We start from the raw sequence: 19556 nt of genomic DNA, 5'->3' as shown, positions 1-19556 counted from the left end.
CAGAGTTTACAGGTTACTCTTCTTTTTTGAAGGCTCAAAGTAAAGTACTCCCAGTCTCCCACATCCCGCTAAATGCTGCAGAGACGCTGTTCGGGAAGCACGTGACATAAAACGAGGCCAGCTATTGGCTATTCGCTACTTCTCCTGCTGTACTGGCTGAGGAAAACCTCCGGTGGCTCATTACTGCCACACTTTGGTCACCGCAGATTTGAAATATGCACGAAATGAGCCGCTTACGGCAAATAAAAGTTATTTAGCAACGAATCGATGACTAAATTAGTTGACAACTATTTTAATAATCGATTTTTATCGATTAAATCGATTCGTTGTTTCAGCTCTACATTAACCGTCATCATACTGATAGACTTTGTCCAGTCTGATTGTTCTGGGAAAATAACAGATATTGATCAGTCCTGTGTTTGTAAGGCCACTGTTGAAGTAACAGCAGAAGTGAAATCTGTTTGCACCATTAAATCATTATTTTCACGTTTATCGCTGTGAAGTGAAATTTCATAAAGCATTGCCGAAATAAATGTGACTTGATTGAGGTGGACCTCCTGATCTCCATATAAAGTCTGGTCATTTTAAAAGTTTAAAGCCTGAAGGATTCTGTATATGACTAATCCATCCTCAAAATATCCTTTAAACAGGTGATACACAAGTTAGTTGTTTTGAGCATTAAAATGTTCATTGTTTAGCAGCTGGAGCTGATAGAGCACATGTTCTGAGAGCGTGACTAATGGTGTGTGATTGTGTGATCAGACGCTCAATATAAAGCAAACTGGTGTTGAGCGGCTGGTTTATGACGTCACAGCGAGTCTTGTGTCCTGTGATTCTGTGTGAATGTGGTTCTAGTCATTTCGGGAGTTCGTGTTGGAGCAGTTTGACCTGCTGATGGAATGTGTGTCCGGTCACAGCCCCGCCCTCTCCACGGTCTGCTCCAATCAGAGCACGCTGAGGTCAGAGTTCAGGTATGGCGCTGTGGGTGTGTGCAGGTAGAGCCGCATTCCTGCCATGGCTCAGCTGACACTCAGGGAATATTCTGAATGCTTTGGTGTGAATCACACGCGTGTGTCATCATTGTCAGGTTATTTTTTCTGATCTGGTCGGCGGATGAAGATGTCATCAGCAGGGAGGCGGCAGGCCACTCTGGCCGAGGACTGAAACACCTGCGCGTTCAGATGATTTTTGAGGTCTCAGAAATCACGTGACGTCTGTGTCAAATCTAAATCAGAGGAGAATTAAGTAGCCAAACAGATTAATGGTGGAAAGAGTAAGAAATTGTACTTAAGTAAAAGTATTGCTACTTAAGGAATAATTTACTTGAGTACAAGTAAAAGTACTGAAAACAAAATTAAGAGTAAAAAAGTAGTTTGCTGAAAAACTACTCAAAGTTACTGCGTTGCAAAGTACTAGTAATATTTTCTATTTTTAGCGGAAATGAGACAATGTGAGCATTATGGAGCAGGGTTAACCCTAACACTCATGTACTGTAATGTCTGTTTCACAAGTGAGAGCCAGAAAATCCCTTTTATGGACAAATGCATCTGATATCACTACAGCTGAATAACATTCAGATAGAGATGCTTTGACAAGTGAAAGACAATAAACACAATTGCAGTACAACACTAATTGACATAGCTTGTAACACAGAAAGATTATTATAAAGAATATTAGCAGCAACATGGAACCACAGAAGCTAAAGCTCCTTTCACACTGCGATTCCAGATAATACACGGGTAATGTGTCCCAGCAATTGTTCCTGGATCCTTAGATTTTCTTTCATTCACACTGCAGTGATTTCTTGGAATATGTGTTTACGTTCACACACAACCGTAAAGGTGCTGTAATGACACGTGACATCTGGATGTGACATGTAAGGAACGAGTCAAAAACCCTAGGACAGACAGACAGAGAAACAGAGAGAGTGTGTCTGAACCCCGAACATTATCAGGAAGGCTATTCCAGAGTTTGGGAGCCAAATGTGAAAAAGCTCTACCTCCTTTAGTGGACTTTGCTATCCTAGGAACTACCAAAAGTCCAGCGTTTTGTGACCTTAGGGAGTGTGATGGGTTGTAGCATGGTAGAAGGCTAGTTAGGCCTAAAAAAAAAAAAAAAGTTTGGTTCCGGTTGGTTGTCAGTTGAGGTCATTGGTCGGTAGGGATTTTTTTTTTTTACCGGTACTTTTACGACAGTGATTCTGTATCCCCGTTTAAAGTCTGTTGTTGCCATAGACACGCAAAACGCACACACACACACACACACACACACACAAAGCCTTCGCGGGAGTTTGACAGGCGATCTCATGGTAGATTAACATGGAGGATTTGAACTTGAAAAACGGAGTGTACAGACATCTTTTTGTAGTCAAACAACATTCTTTATGATGTTCATTTATGTGATTTATTTGATTTTGATGCTATAAATTAACTAGAAGCAAGAGACGATCAGTTAGTTTTAACTGATGATCTAACTTACAGCGATCTGTTCGACACATTCAAGAGCCACAAAACGGTATTTATTGTTTACATTTCTTTAAAAAATGACCACATTTGAAAGGTGAAATAACCAAATGAGACTTTGTTTCATATTAAAAGTAATGTTAATGTCCTGTCTGTCAGCATGTTGTCAGTGCCCTCTCTGTTCCGCGATATATTGTTGACTCCCCCCGTGTTTCTCTTAATGTTACGATTTCCAAACCTTAAGTTATAGCTCACTTTAGGAATTGACAGTTAAAGGGTTTTGATGCAATACTTAATGGTTTTTAACGGATTACTTAAGTGTAAAACAGCATTTAAAGGAAACTGTAATTTAATTAACGATGTGTGAAAGACCGTTCTTCCCCAGTCTCATAAAATAAATTTGGGTCGCACATAAATTGACAGGGTCGGTCGGAAACCGGAACCAAACAAATTTTTTTTTTAGGCCTTAGGTACGCAGGAGCTAAACCATTTAGGGCCTTATAGGTAAGTAATGATCATTTGTAACTGATAAAGAACTTAAATTGAGGTAATATGATCACATTTTCTTGATCTGGTAAGGACTCTAGCCGCTGCATTTTGGACAACCTGTAGCTTGTTTATTGAAGAAGCAGGACAACCACCTAGAAGTGCATTACAATAGTCCAGTCTAGAGGTCATGAATGCATGAACTAGCTTTTCTGCATCAGAAACAGATAACATGTTTCGTAGCTTGGTAATGTTTCTAAGATGGAAGAATGCAGTTTTTGTAACACGGGAAATATGATTATATGATCTAGTTGCAAACTGTAATCTACTAGATTCTATGTACTGTTTTTTAGTCCAATAATTAATATCTCTGTCTTATCCGAATTTAATTGGAGAAAATTATTGGTCATCCAATCTTTTACATTTTTAACACACTCTGTTAGCTTAGATAATTGGGAAGTTTCATCTGGTCTCGTTGAGATATATAGCTGAGTATCATCAGCATAACAGTGGAAGCTAATCCCGTATTTTCTAATAATATTACCAAGGGGCAACATGTATATTGAAAACAGAAGGGGACCTAGGACGGATCCTTGTGGCACTCCATATTTTACTGGTGATAAATGAGATGACTCCCCATTTAAATAAACAAAATGGTTGACTAAATAAAAAATGTGCCACGGATTATGACAAATATTACTGGTGAAATTTAAAAGCCAAAGATTTGCAAACTCAAAGTATCAGCTATACAATAAACAATATAGCAGAAAATATCTTCATTCGACATCCAAACATAATACTCTGTGAAAACTATATGTGTATATAATAGTTAACGAGGAGATATTAAATTAATCTAGCAGTGCGTCATCTAGACACTGGCCATAATCACAATATAGCACCCATACGATAATCTAAATGATTAAATAGGAAATGAGAATAGAAAACCTACTATATGGCATTAACCCACACAATATAACTATATTATATCCATGAATGGCATGAATACTCTCATCTGCACAGCCCCACGTACTTCGCTTTCTTTCTTGCGCAGTTCTACCCATAACTGAGCGCTGCTCACTGATTATTGCATGCAATCTGGTTGTGTCTAAGCACATTGTTGGCGCTGGAGTTGTGCATATGTGTTTGTTCAGTTATCTGCACAGCCTTTCTTACAGCTGGGATCTGTAATTCATTTGGACTTCAAGGTAAATCATAGTACAATACAAATATATGAAGACATTGAGCAGAAGCTGTTTTGGCATTCGGTTAAAAGACCTTCATGTTCATCATCAGATGTTTGGAAACTTTGTATTTTGGCTTGTTTTCCTGTTATCACACATTTCTCTGTAATGACTGATTGTGATTGGTCAGTGGTGCCATCATGTCATCTAAAAATGACTGTAAACTGTATAATTGTCTCTGTCTCGGTCAGGCATCATTAGCGTTAGAGGTGATGTTGCTGTAGGTCATCACTGAAGCTCTGGCAGATGAAGTGTGGTTTGTTCTCATATGAGAAATAAATGATAAAATATTGTGAAATAAAATGATTTCACACACAGATGAGAGTGATTGCAGTGTGTGGTGACCTAAGCTGATCTTCATGTAATGTGCCTGTGTGTGTGTGTGTGTGTGTGTGTGTGTGTGTGTGTGTGATGCAGGGAGCAGCCGATCTTCACCACCAGAGCTCATGTCTTCCAGATCGATCCCAGCACTAAGAAGAACTGGGTTCCCGCCAGTAAACAGGCCGTTACCGTCTCGTACTTCTATGACAGCACACGCAACAGCTACCGCATCATCAGCGTGGACGGGTCAAAGGTCAGACTTCTGTGTGTGTGTGTGTCTGATGGAGTCAGTGTAAGAGTGTCTGCTGATGCTGCAATCCACAGTGCTCACACACACACACACACACACTCTCTCTCTCTCTAAGGGTCTTCCTCTGCAGAGGGTTTATGGTTCATGTTGCCATGGAGATTTGGATCAGTCCCTCAGAATGGAGGCAGCAGTGATGATGTCACAGCACAGACCTGCTGAGTGTCTCTCTCTCTCTGTGTTTCTGTGTCTGTCTCTCTCTCTCTCTCTCTCTCTCTGTCTCTCTCTCTGTCTCTCTCTCTGTCTCTCTCTCTGTCTCTCTCTCTCTTTCTCGCTGTCTGTCTCTCTGTCTCTCTCTCTTTCACACACACACACACACACACACACACAACTGCTGCTGTCACTCTCTGAGAGCAGATAGATGAAGACTCACACTCACATTTGTGTGTAAGTAGCAGACAGACACGCACACCTGCTGCTGTCACTCTGACAGCGCTCACACATACACGTGTTGAGGTTAAATGGCTGGCCGAACACACACGTGTAACTCTGATCAGCTTCAAGAGTCACACAGAATCAGTGAGTGTGAATCACTGAAGAAATTAGGTCAAATCCACAGAAATACACAGATACATTTTGGAGATTTTTTACAGAATGCAGGAATATTTGGAAAAGTAACATGTGAAAGATTAATGACTAATACCAGTTCAGCACTCAATAAATAACTCACTGTTATTTATCAACACACATGAATCGTGTGTGTGTGTGTCTGTGTGACCATTGTAATGTTGTGATGTGTTTGTTTTTCAGGTGATCATCAACAGCACAATCACCCCCAATATGAACTTTACTAAAACGTCGCAGAAGTTTGGCCAGTGGGCCGACAGTCGTGCAAACACAGTGTTTGGACTCGGCTTCGCCTCTGAACAACAGCTGTCCAAGGTCTGACAATACGTCACACATGCATGCACACACACACAAACACAGAGACTGTCACACATGCATGCACACACACACAGACTGTCACACAAGCATGCAAACACACACACACAGACTATCACACATGCATGCACACACACACACACACACAGACTGTCACACATGCATGCACACACAGACTATCACACATGCATGCATGCACACACACACACACACACAGACTATCACACATGCATGCACACACACACAGACTGTCACACAAGCATGCACACACACACACACACAGACTATCACACATGCATGCACACACACACACACACAGACTGTCACACATGCATGCACACACAGACTATCACACATGCATGCACACACACACACAGAGACTATCACACCTGCATGCACACACACACAGACTGTCACGCATGCACACACACACACACACACACAGACCGTCACACATGCATGCACACACACACACACACACACACACACACAGACCGTCACACATGCATGCACACACACACACACACACAGACTGTCACACATGCATGCACACACACACACACAGACCGTCACACATGCATGCACACACACACACACAGACCGTCACACATGCATGCACACACACACATACCGTCACACATGCATGCACACACACACATACTGTCACACATGCATGCACACACACACACACAGACTGTCACACATGTATGCACACACAAACACAGACCGTCACACATGCATGCACACACACAGACTGTCACACGTGCATGCACACACACACACACACACACACAGACTGTCACACATGCATGCACACACACACAGACTGTCACACATGCATGCACACACAAACACAGACCGTCACACATGCATGCACACACAGACTGTCACACGTGCATGCACACACACACACAGACTGTCACACATGCATGCACACACACACAGACTGTCACACATGCATGCACACACACAGACTGTCACACATGCACACACACACACACACAGACTGTCACACATGCATGCACACACACACACAGACCGTCACACATGCATGCACACACACAGACTGTCACACATGCATGCACACACACACACACACAGACTGTCACACATGCATGCACACACACACACACACACACACACACACACACACAGACTGTCACACATGCATACACACACACACACACACACACACACACAGACTGTCACACATGCATGCACACACACACACAGACCGTCACACATGCATGCACACACACAGACTGTCACACATGCATGCACACACACACACACACAGACTGTCACACATGCATGCACACACACACACACACACACACACACACAGACTGTCACACATGCATACACACACACACACACACACACACACAGACTGTCACACATGCATGCACACACACACACACACACACACAGACTGTCACACATTCATGCACACACACACAGACTGTCACACATGCATGCACACACACACAGACTGTCACACATGCACACACACACACACACAGACTGTCACACATGCATGCACACACACACACAGACCGTCACACATGCATGCACACACACACACACACACACAGACTGTCACACATGCATGCACACACACACACACACACACACACACACAGACTGTCACACATGCATGCACACACACACACACACACAGACTGTCACACATGCATGCACACACACACACACACACACAGACTGTCACACATGCATGCACACACACACACACACACACACACAGACTGTCACACATGCATGCACACACACACACACACACACACACACACACACACACACACAGACTGTCACACATGCATGCACACACACACAGACCGTCACACATGCATGCACACACACACACACAGACTGTCACACATGCATGCACACACACACAGACCGTCACACATGCATGCACACACACACACACACACAGACTGTCACACATGCATGCACACACACACAGACCGTCACACATGCATGCACACGCGCACACACACACACACACACACACACACACACACACACACACACACACACACACACACAGACTGTCACACATGCATGCACACACACACACACACACACACACACACACACAGACTGTCACACATGCATGCACACACACACACACACACACACAGACTGTCACACATGCATGCACACACACACACACACACACACACACAGACTGTCACACATGCATGCACACACACACAGACCGTCACACATGCATGCACACACACAGACTGTCACACATGCATGCACACACACACACACACACACACACACACACACACAGACTGTCACACATGCATGCACACACACACACACACACACACACACACACACACACACACACACAGACTGTCACACATGCATGCACACACACACACACACACACACAGACTGTCACACATGCATGCACACACACACACACACACACCCACAGACTGTCACACATGCATGCACACACACACACACCCACAGACTGTCACACATGCATGCACACACACACACACCCACAGACTGTCACACATGCATGCACACACACACACAGACTGTCACACAAGCAAAACACTGTTATGAAGGTTCATATGTTGATTTTATAAGCCTTTTGACAGTCAAAGGTGTAACAGTACCAATCCATGTTTTTTTCCTATCCTGATCTGTTTTTTCTGTGTTTTACCTCAGTTCGCTGAGAAGTTCCAGGAAGTCAAAGAAGCTGCGAAACTAGCCAGAGAAAAATCTCAGGAGAAGATGGAGACATCCAGTGATCAGTCACAGGTAAAGTCATCCTCATAATCTAAAGCTTTTTAGCCACAGTCAGTGATGTGAGTGACGTCTGTTAAAATGTGAAATTGTGTTGTTTTGTAAGGAATCTGGGCATGAAACTCCATCAGGCAATCAAGCGTCCAGCCTCAATGGAACGGATGATGAGAAGATCTCACACGTGCCAGACGACACCGCACTGAAGAGTGAGAATGACCGGCTGAAGTCTGTGGTGGAGCAGAGGTGACACGCTCAACTGATTCAGTCATTAAAAAACAATTTATTCAGGAATGCCTCATGTGATATTCCTTTATTCACATTTCTGATATTAACTAACCAGCCCCTAAACTGACTTGATCAGATGTGAATCAGAACAGCATCTGACTGACTGATGAGATGTTCAGATGTCATGAGCCTTCAGTTACTTCAGTGTGTTTAACTTTAGTAGTAGAGACAGTTAGCTCTTTGTCCTTCACGATTGCAGACGCCCTGAACGCTGTGTGTGTGTGTGTGTGTGTGTGTGTGTGTGTGTGTGTGTCTGACAGTAAGAAGCTGGAGACGGAGCTCCAGGAGCTGAAGGACCGCAACGCTCAGCTGACGGACACGCTGCACGAGGCCAACACCAACGCCGAGAGCTGGAAGAGTAAAGTGACGCAGAGCCAGGGCGAGAACAACCAGCTGAGGGACAAGGTGAAGAAGCAGCGCCCCCCAGAGTCATTTATCAGCAGAGATGCTTTAATCTCAGTTTAGTTGAGTTTATCCACAGGGTTAGAGAATCAGAATCTTTAGGCTACAAGAGATGTTTGCATTTGCTGTCATATTGAGCTCAGGTGTGTGTGATGGAAGAGCTGTACTGTGTGTGTGTGTGTAGATCTCGGAGCTGGAGGATCAGTGTAAGGAGGTGAATCTGGAGAGAGAGAGAAATGCTCAGCTGAGTCTCAGAATTCAAGAGCTGGAAGCAGATCTACAGGAAAAAGAACAGGTGAGTGTCTCTCTCTCTCACACACACACACACACACACACTGTCTGTCACTCACTCACTCTCACACACACACACACACTCACACAAACACACACTCACACAAACAGTATGATGGTGTTTTTCAGGAGCTCAAGGACCTGCGCAAACAGGCAGAAACCATCCCGCAGCTCATGTCCAAATGTGAAAGCATCACGGCCAAACTACAGGTGAACAACAAACACACCTCTTCTAACGGACCTCAGATCGTTCTGAACATACGGTTCATTCTTTCACTGAGAATCCTCAGGTTTGCTTGTGAAGGTGTTTGGTGGATTACACTGATGGAGCAACAGCTAATCATCTGCATTTGCTGAAGAAAATGTTAAAAGTTTAGTTTCAGTCAGACTAAAGCAGTAAAATGACTTTTTCCAATGTCATGTAAATGCCTGTTTTTTGTTGGACTAACAGATCCAGGTTATGTGATATGTATTTTGGCGTCTGCACACGTTAATCAGAATTCATTTATCATCTGCGTTGCGCGTTTGCTCTGAAAGACAGATGTAACGCATGACATGTATGAAATATGAGATAAGTCTTTATTTTCATACACTGCTGTATCTGCTCATGAAAACCTACTGTTTGTAATCACTAATTCACTATGCAAATATTACAGTTCTGATTCATTTATTTCAATTAATTCTGAATGCAGTCAGTATAAATCAATGGCAGGTTTTCTTTAAATACTTTTCAGATGAGTTCAGGAGTTAAGACTGCCACACCCCCACATGGCTACATCACTGTGTGGGAAGATTTGCATAATGCTGCCCAGATGTTCACACAAAGAAAGAAGGCGTAACTTTTATGCTCGCTGTTGTCACCAGTGCCATGTTGTGGAGAAGCTTTGTTTTTTTGTTGTGAAAGCAAAACTTCTTTGTTTGGTCTTCCAAGAGAGGACACGACTAGAAATCAGTGATTAAGCAGTATTTACAACACTGTTCTGTAACAGTCCAACCCAAATATTCAAATGTGTGCTGTGCATTTTGCGGAGGACAAGGACTATTTCCTTTTAGAGTAGCCTACAATGCCGGCGTCTGTTTTTATAAATTGAGGCAATTCCAACTTTGCAAGGACAGTCTGGTGCTTCTGACTCCCAGTCTGTAAGTATGTTTACATATTTAAAGAATTTATCTGATCGCAAATGTGAATATGGTTTTATGTTTACACGGCGCGATATGCAATGCAACACATAAAAGACAGTATTAGTCATTATAATCAGTAATTATGTCCCCACTGGGTGCAACAAATGCCTCGTTTGTAATGGGTTTTATTGGTTTTGTCTCATCGCGCCGGGACACAGCATCACAGTAAGTTTTTTGTTGTTTCTGAGGGAATAATCCTAATTGTGTAAATGAGTCTGGCAGTGAACACAAACACTGAGCCAATGTGTTGCTATTTAGAGATGTGTGTTATTTTCTTCAGTGTTTCAGACCGAAGCATTTGATTCAGTGCTGTTGATGCATTTCTGCGGTTTTGCATTCCAGCCATGCGCCAAACTTTAGACGACGTTCTCTGATTACCGCACTGTACTTTAACCTCACGCACACCACAGCTCCAAGAATACTCCTGCTGTTAGAATATTGTTAATAAACGTTCATCATGCCAGTGTGAATCCACGGTTCTGCATGCTGACTCACTGATGCTGATGATGTTTTACAGGCTGCAGAAACGGCAAACAGAGATCTGAGTGAGAAGATGATGCTCCTGCAGAGCGAGATCGACGACAGTCAGCAGAAACAGAAGAACATGAAGAGCGAACTCAAGAAGTTCATGGACGCTCTGGACGGGAAGATTGATGAGCTCCATGAAGTTCGTCAGGGCATTTCTAAACTAGGCGTCGATAACTGAACACACACACGCTCTCTCTCTCTCTCTCTCTCTCTGTTTGTCTCACTCCTCCTGTTGTGTGTGTGTGTGTGTGTGTGTTTGTGATCTTCTGACTGCTGGTTAAGGGCTACTGATGGTCAGTGAGGAGCCCCCCCCCCCCTCGCTCTCTCTCTCTCACACACACACACACACGCTCTCTCTCTCTCTCTGTTTGTCTCACTCCTCCTGTTGTGTGTGTGTGTGTGTGTGTGTTTGTGATCTTCTGACTGCTGGTTAAGGGCTACTGATGGTCAGTGAGGAGCCCCCCCCCCCTCGCTCTCTCTCTCTCACACACACACACACACGCTCTCTCTCTCTCTCTGTTTGTCTCACTCCTCCTGTTGTGTGTGTGTGTGTGTGTGTGTGTGTGTTTGTGATCTTCTGACTGCTGGTTAAGGGCTACTGATGGTCAGTGAGGAGCCCCCCCCCCCCCCCGCTCTCTCTCTCTCTCACACACACACACACACACACACACACACACACACACACATGGACTGAAGACTGAATTTATCCGCTGCAGATCTCAGGGCCCTTTGGAATCGCTGATATGCACAAACACACATGAACTGCAGAATCACTAAGTGCCTGAAGGTGGCGCTCTCTCCGCCTTCCCTAATGAACTCATCTGATGTTGGAATGAGAAACGTTCTGTGTAACGCGAGGCGTCGAGCGGCTCCTCATGCAATACCCGCCTCAGGCAGCAGGACGCACTTCTCTTCTTCTGCTGATTTGTTTGTATTTTTAAAAAGTTTTCAAGATGCAGTTGCTTTCAGATTATTCTTATTCTGATCGATGAAAATATGAGCCAAATATCTGCTGTGATGAAGGCAGTGTTCTTGTTCGGTGCATATGTGTGTGTCATGCTCAGCAGTGTTTGTGGTGTGTGTGTGTGTGTGTGTGTGTGTGTGTGTGAGAGACATTCGGGTGATGTGATAATTTACACATGTGCTTTTTTTAGAATAATCTCTGCCTTTCCTGAGTCTGTGATCGGAGCGCTTGAGCTTCCAAACTCTCTCCTCAGTTCCTCTCAGTTGTTGTTGTTTTTCTTCTTGATGCTGTTTGAATGTCGTGGCAGGTGTATTAGAGAACGTTTAATGTGGGCGAGTGTCTTTAACACACCTTACTGGAAACTTGAGCCTTTTTCCCCTCATTCTGGAAAAAAAAATACTTTTGTTGATCAAAATTGTAAAATAAATAATTGTGGAAATCTAGTTTATGAAGGAGATGTCTGTGTTTCTGTAGTTATTTGCAATGTTTGAGGCTCTTACAGGCGTTGGGCGTCTCTCTCGCCCTCTGATTGGTGAGAGGATGTGTTGCCTTGGCAACCTGCTTTCCAGACACGGCTGCTATTGATTGTGTGAGTATACTGTGATCCAGATGTGAATACATTTATTCATATAGTTGTTTTATCGTTGTTAGCAGATTTCTGTGATGTCACCATAACAAAGCCTGTTTCCGTAGACATACTGGGTTCAGTGATGCTCAGGATCTGTGTGTCGCACCTGCATCTGGTCCACACACACACACACACACACACACACACACCAGGAGCAGTGGGTCTCATCTCAGTCGTGGTATTGAGGGTGGAAGAGAACACTGCTCATTTACAATCCCCCCACCTACAATCCCTGCCAGACCTGAGACTCGAACCTGTGACCTTTTAGTTACAAATCCGACTCTGTAACTATTAGGCCAAGATTGCCAATATATGGTTTTATTATTGATATGATTCTCAAAACTTTGTTTCACAAACAAGCCACTCATAATGCTGAGCTGCAGGAGCTTGAGCTCATGGCAGTTCTGGATGAATCAGATGTAATTGCTGTTTGACTGCACCCTTTTGTGGAGCCGAGAATCTTTATACATGATCTCTGGCTCAGATCTGACCTTCCATTTGGGCAATTGAAGACATCTAGCCAGTAGAGTAAAAAACAAAAAACTAAATAAAGAGCCTTTTAGCGTCAATGTCGAAGCAGATTTCTGCTAAAGTTAAACCAAATATTGCATGAATGGTGGAATAACTATTGGATTTATACAAAACACCTGAAAGTAAATATTACCCAGCAGGCTCCTTGACTTCAAACTGACATCAAATATTAGTCAAGACTTGATCAAGAGGCTGTAACGGTTTAAATTCAGTTTGGACGGCAATTTCTCCCAGTGGTCATTGGATGAAAATCTGAAGTGAATCCCACTGAAACTGCTTTAGTGTAGATGTAGGCCAATATGTTTCGTTCAATTTACATCAAATCAGTGATCAACATTTTTGACATCAGTTGCATATTTTACCTGTTTTTTGGAGTGCAGAGCTGAAGACCCTCCTTCCGGCTCCAGTCTGCCTTGCTGCTGAGTAGTTTGTGATTGTAGATGTGTTTTTCTGTTGGTATCTCTATCTTAATATCACTCTTTGCTTGTTAAACTGCTAAAATATAACATATAATATTTTATTATGTATCAAACTTATTGGACTGTTGGTTTTTATTTTTAATCTAAACCGAGAGTGCAGCGTGTTAGCATTCAGTTAGCCGATCTCGCTACGTTTTTCACGTTCATCAAATAACTGTGGTAATGTCATAATCATTCTTAAATCATGGCGACTAATGGCTTCTTCTCCTGTTATTATCACTTGCCAAATGTACAGTGTAGCTTTCTCTGTTGGTGGCGAGGGATTCACATGTGATAAATGCAGGGAAATAGTTAGGCTGACAGAGTAGTTTTCAGAATTAGCGACATGCACCCAAACTTTAATTGAGGTCCGTAAGATTATGAGAGCTGTAGATACGGCTTTGCATGTGACTAGCTCAGGGAGTCCTGTACATTGTTCGGTTCCAGTTACAGCGCCTCTGCAGCAGGGCAACTGGCTGACAGTGAGGCAGCATACACTCAAAAAAATTACTCTTTAAACTTAAGTCAATTATGGACAGTGGTTCCACACAACCAAATTGTGTTTTGATAACATTAATGGAATTTGTTGAATGTATGCAAACTCCTTGTGTTGTAACAACACAACTGAATGAGGTAGAATCTATGTGAAATAGTAATGTCCAACCAAAGCAATTTATTCACTTTGCTTCAACTTAAACCGGTTAACTTAACTGAACATGTTTTGGTTTATTACAATCTAGCCAATTTTATTTCACTCTATCAACATAAGGAGGTTTGTTTCAAATTACTCATTTCAATTATGGACAGTGGTTCCACACAATTAGTTCTAGTTACTTTAACTAAATATTTTCTATTTAAAGTTACTCACTTCAACAAAGCATTTTTTGTGTGATTTGTCTTGTAATGAGTCAAAAGACAAGATGTCACAAATGATCAAAGTGTATTTGTTCAACAAGCAATAAATAATTACACACAGTTACAGTAAATACAGTTTAAACCACATTACAGAATTACAAAACATCCATCCATCCATCCATCTTCTACCGCTTATCCGGGGCCGGGTCGCGGGGGCAGCAGTCTAAGCAGAGAACCCCAGACTTCCCTCTCCCTAGACACTTCCTCCAGCTCTTCTGGGGGGACACCGAGGCGTTCCCAGGCCAGCCGGGAGACATAGTCTCTCCAGCGTGTCCTAGGTCTCCCCCGGGGTCTCCTCCCAGTGGGATGTGCCCGGAACACCTTCCCGGGAAGGCGTCCAGGAGGCATCCGGAACAGATGCCCGAGCCAGCTCAGCTGACCCCTCTCGATGTGGAGGAGCAGCGGCTCTACTCTGAGCTCCTCCCGGGTGACTGAGCTTCTCACCCTATCTCTAAGGGATCGCCCAGCCACCCTGCGGAGAAAGCACATTTCGGCCGCCTGTATCCGGGATCTTGTCCTTTCGGTCATGACCCAAAGCTCATGACCATAGGTGAGAGTAGGAACGTAGATTGACCGGTAAATCGAGAGCTTCGCCTTGCGGCTCAGCTCTTTCTTCACCACGACAGACCGGTACATCGACCGCAATACTGCAGAAGCTGCACCGATCCGTCTGTCAATCTCCCGTTCCATCCTTCCCTCACTCGTGAACAAGACCCCAAGATACTTAAACTCCTCCACTTGAGGCAGGAACTCTCCACCAACCTGAAGTGGGCAAGCCACCCTTTTCCGACTGAGGACCATGGCCTCGGATTTGGAGGTGCTGATTCTCATCCCAGCCGCTTCACACTCGGCTGCAAACCGTCCCAGTGCATGCCGAAGGTCCTGGCCTGATGAGGCCAACACGACAACATCATCCGCAAAGAGCAGAGACGAAATCGTGTTGTCACCAAACCTGACCCCCTCCGGCCCCTGGCTGCGCCTAGAAATTCTGTCCATAAAAATCATGAACAGAACCGGCGACAAAGGGCAGCCCTGCCGGAGTCCAACACGCACCGGGAACAAGTCTGACTTACAGCTGGCAATACGAACCAAGCTCCTGCTCCGTTCGTACAGGGACCGGATAGCCCTTAGCAAAGGGCCCCGGACCCCATACTCCCGGAGAACCCTCCACAGGCCGCCGCGAGGGACACAGTCGAATGCCTTCTCCAAATCCACAAAGCACATGTGGACTGGTTGGGCATACTCCCATGAACCCTCCAGCACCCTGTAGAGGGTATAGAGCTGGTCCAGTGTTCCACGGCCTGGACGAAAACCACACTGTTCCTCCTGAATCCGAGGTTCTACTATCGGCCGGATTCTCCTCTCCAGTACCCTGGCATAGACTTTCCCAGGGAGGCTGAGAAGTGTGATCCCCCTGTAGTTGGAACACACCCTCCGGTCCCCCTTCTTAAAAAGAGGGACCACCTCCCCGGTCTGCCATCCCAGAGGCACCGTCCCCGACTGCCACGCGATGCTGCAGAGGCGTGTCAGCCAAGACAGCCCCACAACATCCAGAGACTTGAGGTACTCAGGGCGGATCTCATCCACCCCCGGTGCCTTGCCACCGAGGAGTTTCTTGACTACCTCGGTGACTTCAGCTTGGGTGATGGACGAGTCCACATCTGAGCCCTCAGCCTCTGCTTCCTCAATGGAAGACGTGACAGCGGGATTGAGGAGATCCTCGAAGTATTCCTTCCACCGTCCAACGACATCCCCAGTTGAGGTCAACAGCTCCCCACCTCTACTGTAAACAGCGTTGGTAGGGCACTGCTTCCCTCTCCTGAGGCGCCGGACGGTTTGCCAGAATCTCTTCGAGGCTGACCGATAGTCCTTCTCCATGGCCTCACCGAACTCCTCCCAGGCCCGAGTTTTTGCCTCCACAACCACCCGGGCTGTAGTCCGCTTGGCCTGCCGGTACCTGTCAGCTGCCTCTGGAGTCCCACAAGCCAACCAGGCCCGATAGGACTCCTTCTTCAGCTTGACGGCATCCCTTACTTCCGGTGTCCACCACCGGGTTCGGGGATTGCCGCCTCGACAGGCACCGGAAACCTTACGGCCACAGCTCCGAGCGGCCGCTTCGACAATGGAGGTGGAGAACATGGTCCACTCGGACTCAATATCTCCAGCCTCCCTCGGGATCCGGTCGAAGCTCTGCCGGAGGTGGGAGTTGAAGATCTCTCTGACAGGAGACTCGGCCAAACGTTCCCAGCAGACCCTCACAGTACGTTTGGGTCTGCCGAGTCTGTCCAGCTTCCTCCCCCGCCATCGGATCCAACTCACCACCAGGTGGTGATCGGTTGACAGCTCCGCCCCTCTCTTCACCCGAGTGTCCAAGACATACGGCCGGAGGTCGGATGAAACGACCACAAAGTCGATCATCGACCTACGGCCTAGGGTGTCCTGGTGCCACGTGTACTGATGGACACCCTTATGCTTGAACATGGTGTTCGTTATGGACAAGCTGTAACTAGCACAGAAGTCCAATAACTGAACACCGCTCGGGTTCAGATCAGGGGGGCCGTTCCTCCCAATCACGCCCCTCCAGGTGTCACTGTCGTTGCCCACGTGGGCGTTGAAGTCCCCCAGTAAAACGACGGAGTCCCCAGTCGAAGCACTTTCCAGCACCCCTCCCAGAGACTCCAAGAAGGCTGGGTACTCTGCATTGCCGTTCGGCCCGTAGGCACAAACGACAGTGAGAGACCTATCCCCGACCCGAAAAGGCGCAGGGAAGCGACCCTCTCGTTCACCGGGGTAAACTCCAACACATGGCAGCTGAGCTGGGGGGCTATAAGCAAACCCACACCAGCCCGCCGCCTCTCACCTTTGGCAACTCCAGAGTGGTGAAGAGTCCATCCTCTCTCGAGGAGTGTGGTACCAGAGCCCAAGCTGTGCGTAGAGGTGAGTCCGACTATCGCTAGTCGGAACCTCTCTACCTCACGCAAAATCTCGGGCTCCTTCCCCGCCAGTGAGGTGACGTTCCACGTCCCTAGAGCTAGTTTCCGTGTCCAGGGATCGGGCTGTCGAGGCCCCCGCCTTCGACTGCCACCCGATTGTCTAAGCACCGGCCCCTTACGGTCCCTCCTGTAGGTGGTGAGCCCACGGGAAGAATTACAAAACAATTACACAAAATATTAAACTACTCATTTTCTACTTGACATTCATGGGTAACCAATCAAAGCTTATTCAAGGAACAGTAACTGGCTCCAGAAATAACTTCTTCAGTCCTCCAAATGTGTACCTGAGTTCAGGAGGGTTGCTCCAGTTCAGTCCATATATCAGTCCCAGCAACATGGTTTTGCAGACTGTAAACTGCTAGGTCCTGAAGAACTTTATCCTTTAAAACTCCAACTTCTGCTGGACTGTCTTCAATGAGTGCAGCTTCAAATAGATTCCCACGAGTCTTCTGGATCACCTCCTGATTGCTGCCAACGTCTGTATCCTAGAAGTATTTAAAAGGATGGAGAACTCAAATTCTTGTGTATTAGCTTTAACAAATCATTTATTAACCTTGAACTCACCATATACTCCATACTGCTAGGGTCTTCATTTGGATACTTCAATTTCATTAGTCTGAAGATGAAAACAACTAAATTTAGCCTTTGTTTTTTTTTTCCTAAAATTGCATGAAAAAAAAGTCAGTCATTCATCTCCTTATGGGAAATACAGGCAAGCAGAAAATGCTACACACATCTGGACCCTGCACGGTAAGCAACAGGTCTGGAATGTTCCCAGACCCAGAAACATAGTAAAGACATCAGTAAAACAGTCCATGTGGCTAGAGTTGTGACGTTCGCGAACGAACCGATTCTTTTGAACGGCTCATAAACATGAACGATGGGAGCCGAGTCGCGGCTGGGGGGGAGCCGTTCTTTTTTCCTATGCGTATTTCACACAGATGCAAACAAATGAGCTCCTCCGCGAGACAGAACAGTTATAGGGGGAGGGGCGCACCCTGTGTTAGCGCAGTGGATAAGACGCATGCCTGTGGTGTGGGAGACCCGGGTTCGAATCCACTGTGAAACACCAGTGTGTCCCTGAGCAAGACACTTAACCCCTAGTTGCTCCAGAGGCGTGCGAACTCTGACATATATAGCAATTGTAAGTCGCTTTGGATAAAAGCGTCAGCTAAATGTAAATGTACTATGACTCTGGGAACATTTCAGTTGCATTGCAGCCTTTATGGAGGTTCAGAAATCTCTCGCATTTTCATAAAAATATTAGGGATGCACCCGATTGACCCGCCATCAATCGGAAACCGGATGGTTTTTGCTTAAAATACGCGATTGGTAATCGGCCGGTCTTTGGCCTTTTTTTCGGCCGATTTTTCCGGAAGTGCGTCCGCGTGCTCAGACTACATCTACATGAGGGTGAGTAATTAATAGGGCTGTCACTTTTGTGAAAAGAATCATTTTCGATTTTTAAGACATAAGTGTTCATTGAATCGATTGTAAAATCGATTTTCCATGTAAAAAAAAAAAAAAAGAAGTTTCCTTTTTCAACGTCAAATAACAGACGACTGTAAAGAGAGCGCTGGAAACGCACAAGGCAGCAATATTTCTTATTTATTGGCATGAAGTTTCGTGCAGAATAACAAACAGCAAAAAATATATGTGCAGAGGGGACGGCTGCCATGACAAAAGAAAAACATCAGTGCAGGCTTCAACCCGGCTGCATTTATGATTTAGGCAATTCAAAAATCTCCAAGATTATTTTAAATAATGATTCAATCCATTTCAAACAACTGTTCAAAAAATGTAAATTTAAATGGACTTGAGAACAGGCCATGTGTCCAGAGCAGAGTGTTTTTTATTCACTGTATGTCCAGCTGTAGAGAAGACGTG

General features: G+C 45.2%; 1 protein-coding gene across 2 annotated transcripts in view; it reads left to right on the top strand.

The window, feature by feature from the left end:
- The window catches only part of homer2 (homer scaffold protein 2), a 20258-nt gene extending 7671 nt beyond the window's left edge, over positions 1 to 12587 (top strand). For both annotated transcript variants that reach the window (XM_059547318.1, XM_059547317.1), the window contains exons 2-9: positions 4607 to 4763; positions 5568 to 5699; positions 8415 to 8507; positions 8599 to 8735; positions 9038 to 9182; positions 9364 to 9474; positions 9600 to 9680; positions 11170 to 12587. In XM_059547318.1, coding sequence (XP_059403301.1) covers positions 4607 to 4763; positions 5568 to 5699; positions 8415 to 8507; positions 8599 to 8735; positions 9038 to 9182; positions 9364 to 9474; positions 9600 to 9680; positions 11170 to 11358 — 1045 coding nt within the window. In that variant the 3' untranslated portion in view covers positions 11359 to 12587. The remainder of the gene's footprint in view (positions 1 to 4606; positions 4764 to 5567; positions 5700 to 8414; positions 8508 to 8598; positions 8736 to 9037; positions 9183 to 9363; positions 9475 to 9599; positions 9681 to 11169) is intronic.
- The last annotated feature ends 6969 nt before the right edge of the window (positions 12588 to 19556 follow it).

Source organism: Carassius carassius, unplaced genomic scaffold (assembly GCF_963082965.1).
Source record: "Carassius carassius unplaced genomic scaffold, fCarCar2.1 SCAFFOLD_65, whole genome shotgun sequence".
In the NCBI taxonomy this organism is placed as follows: Eukaryota; Metazoa; Chordata; class Actinopteri; order Cypriniformes; family Cyprinidae; genus Carassius; species Carassius carassius.
This window is presented reverse-complemented; position numbering and strand designations above follow the sequence as displayed.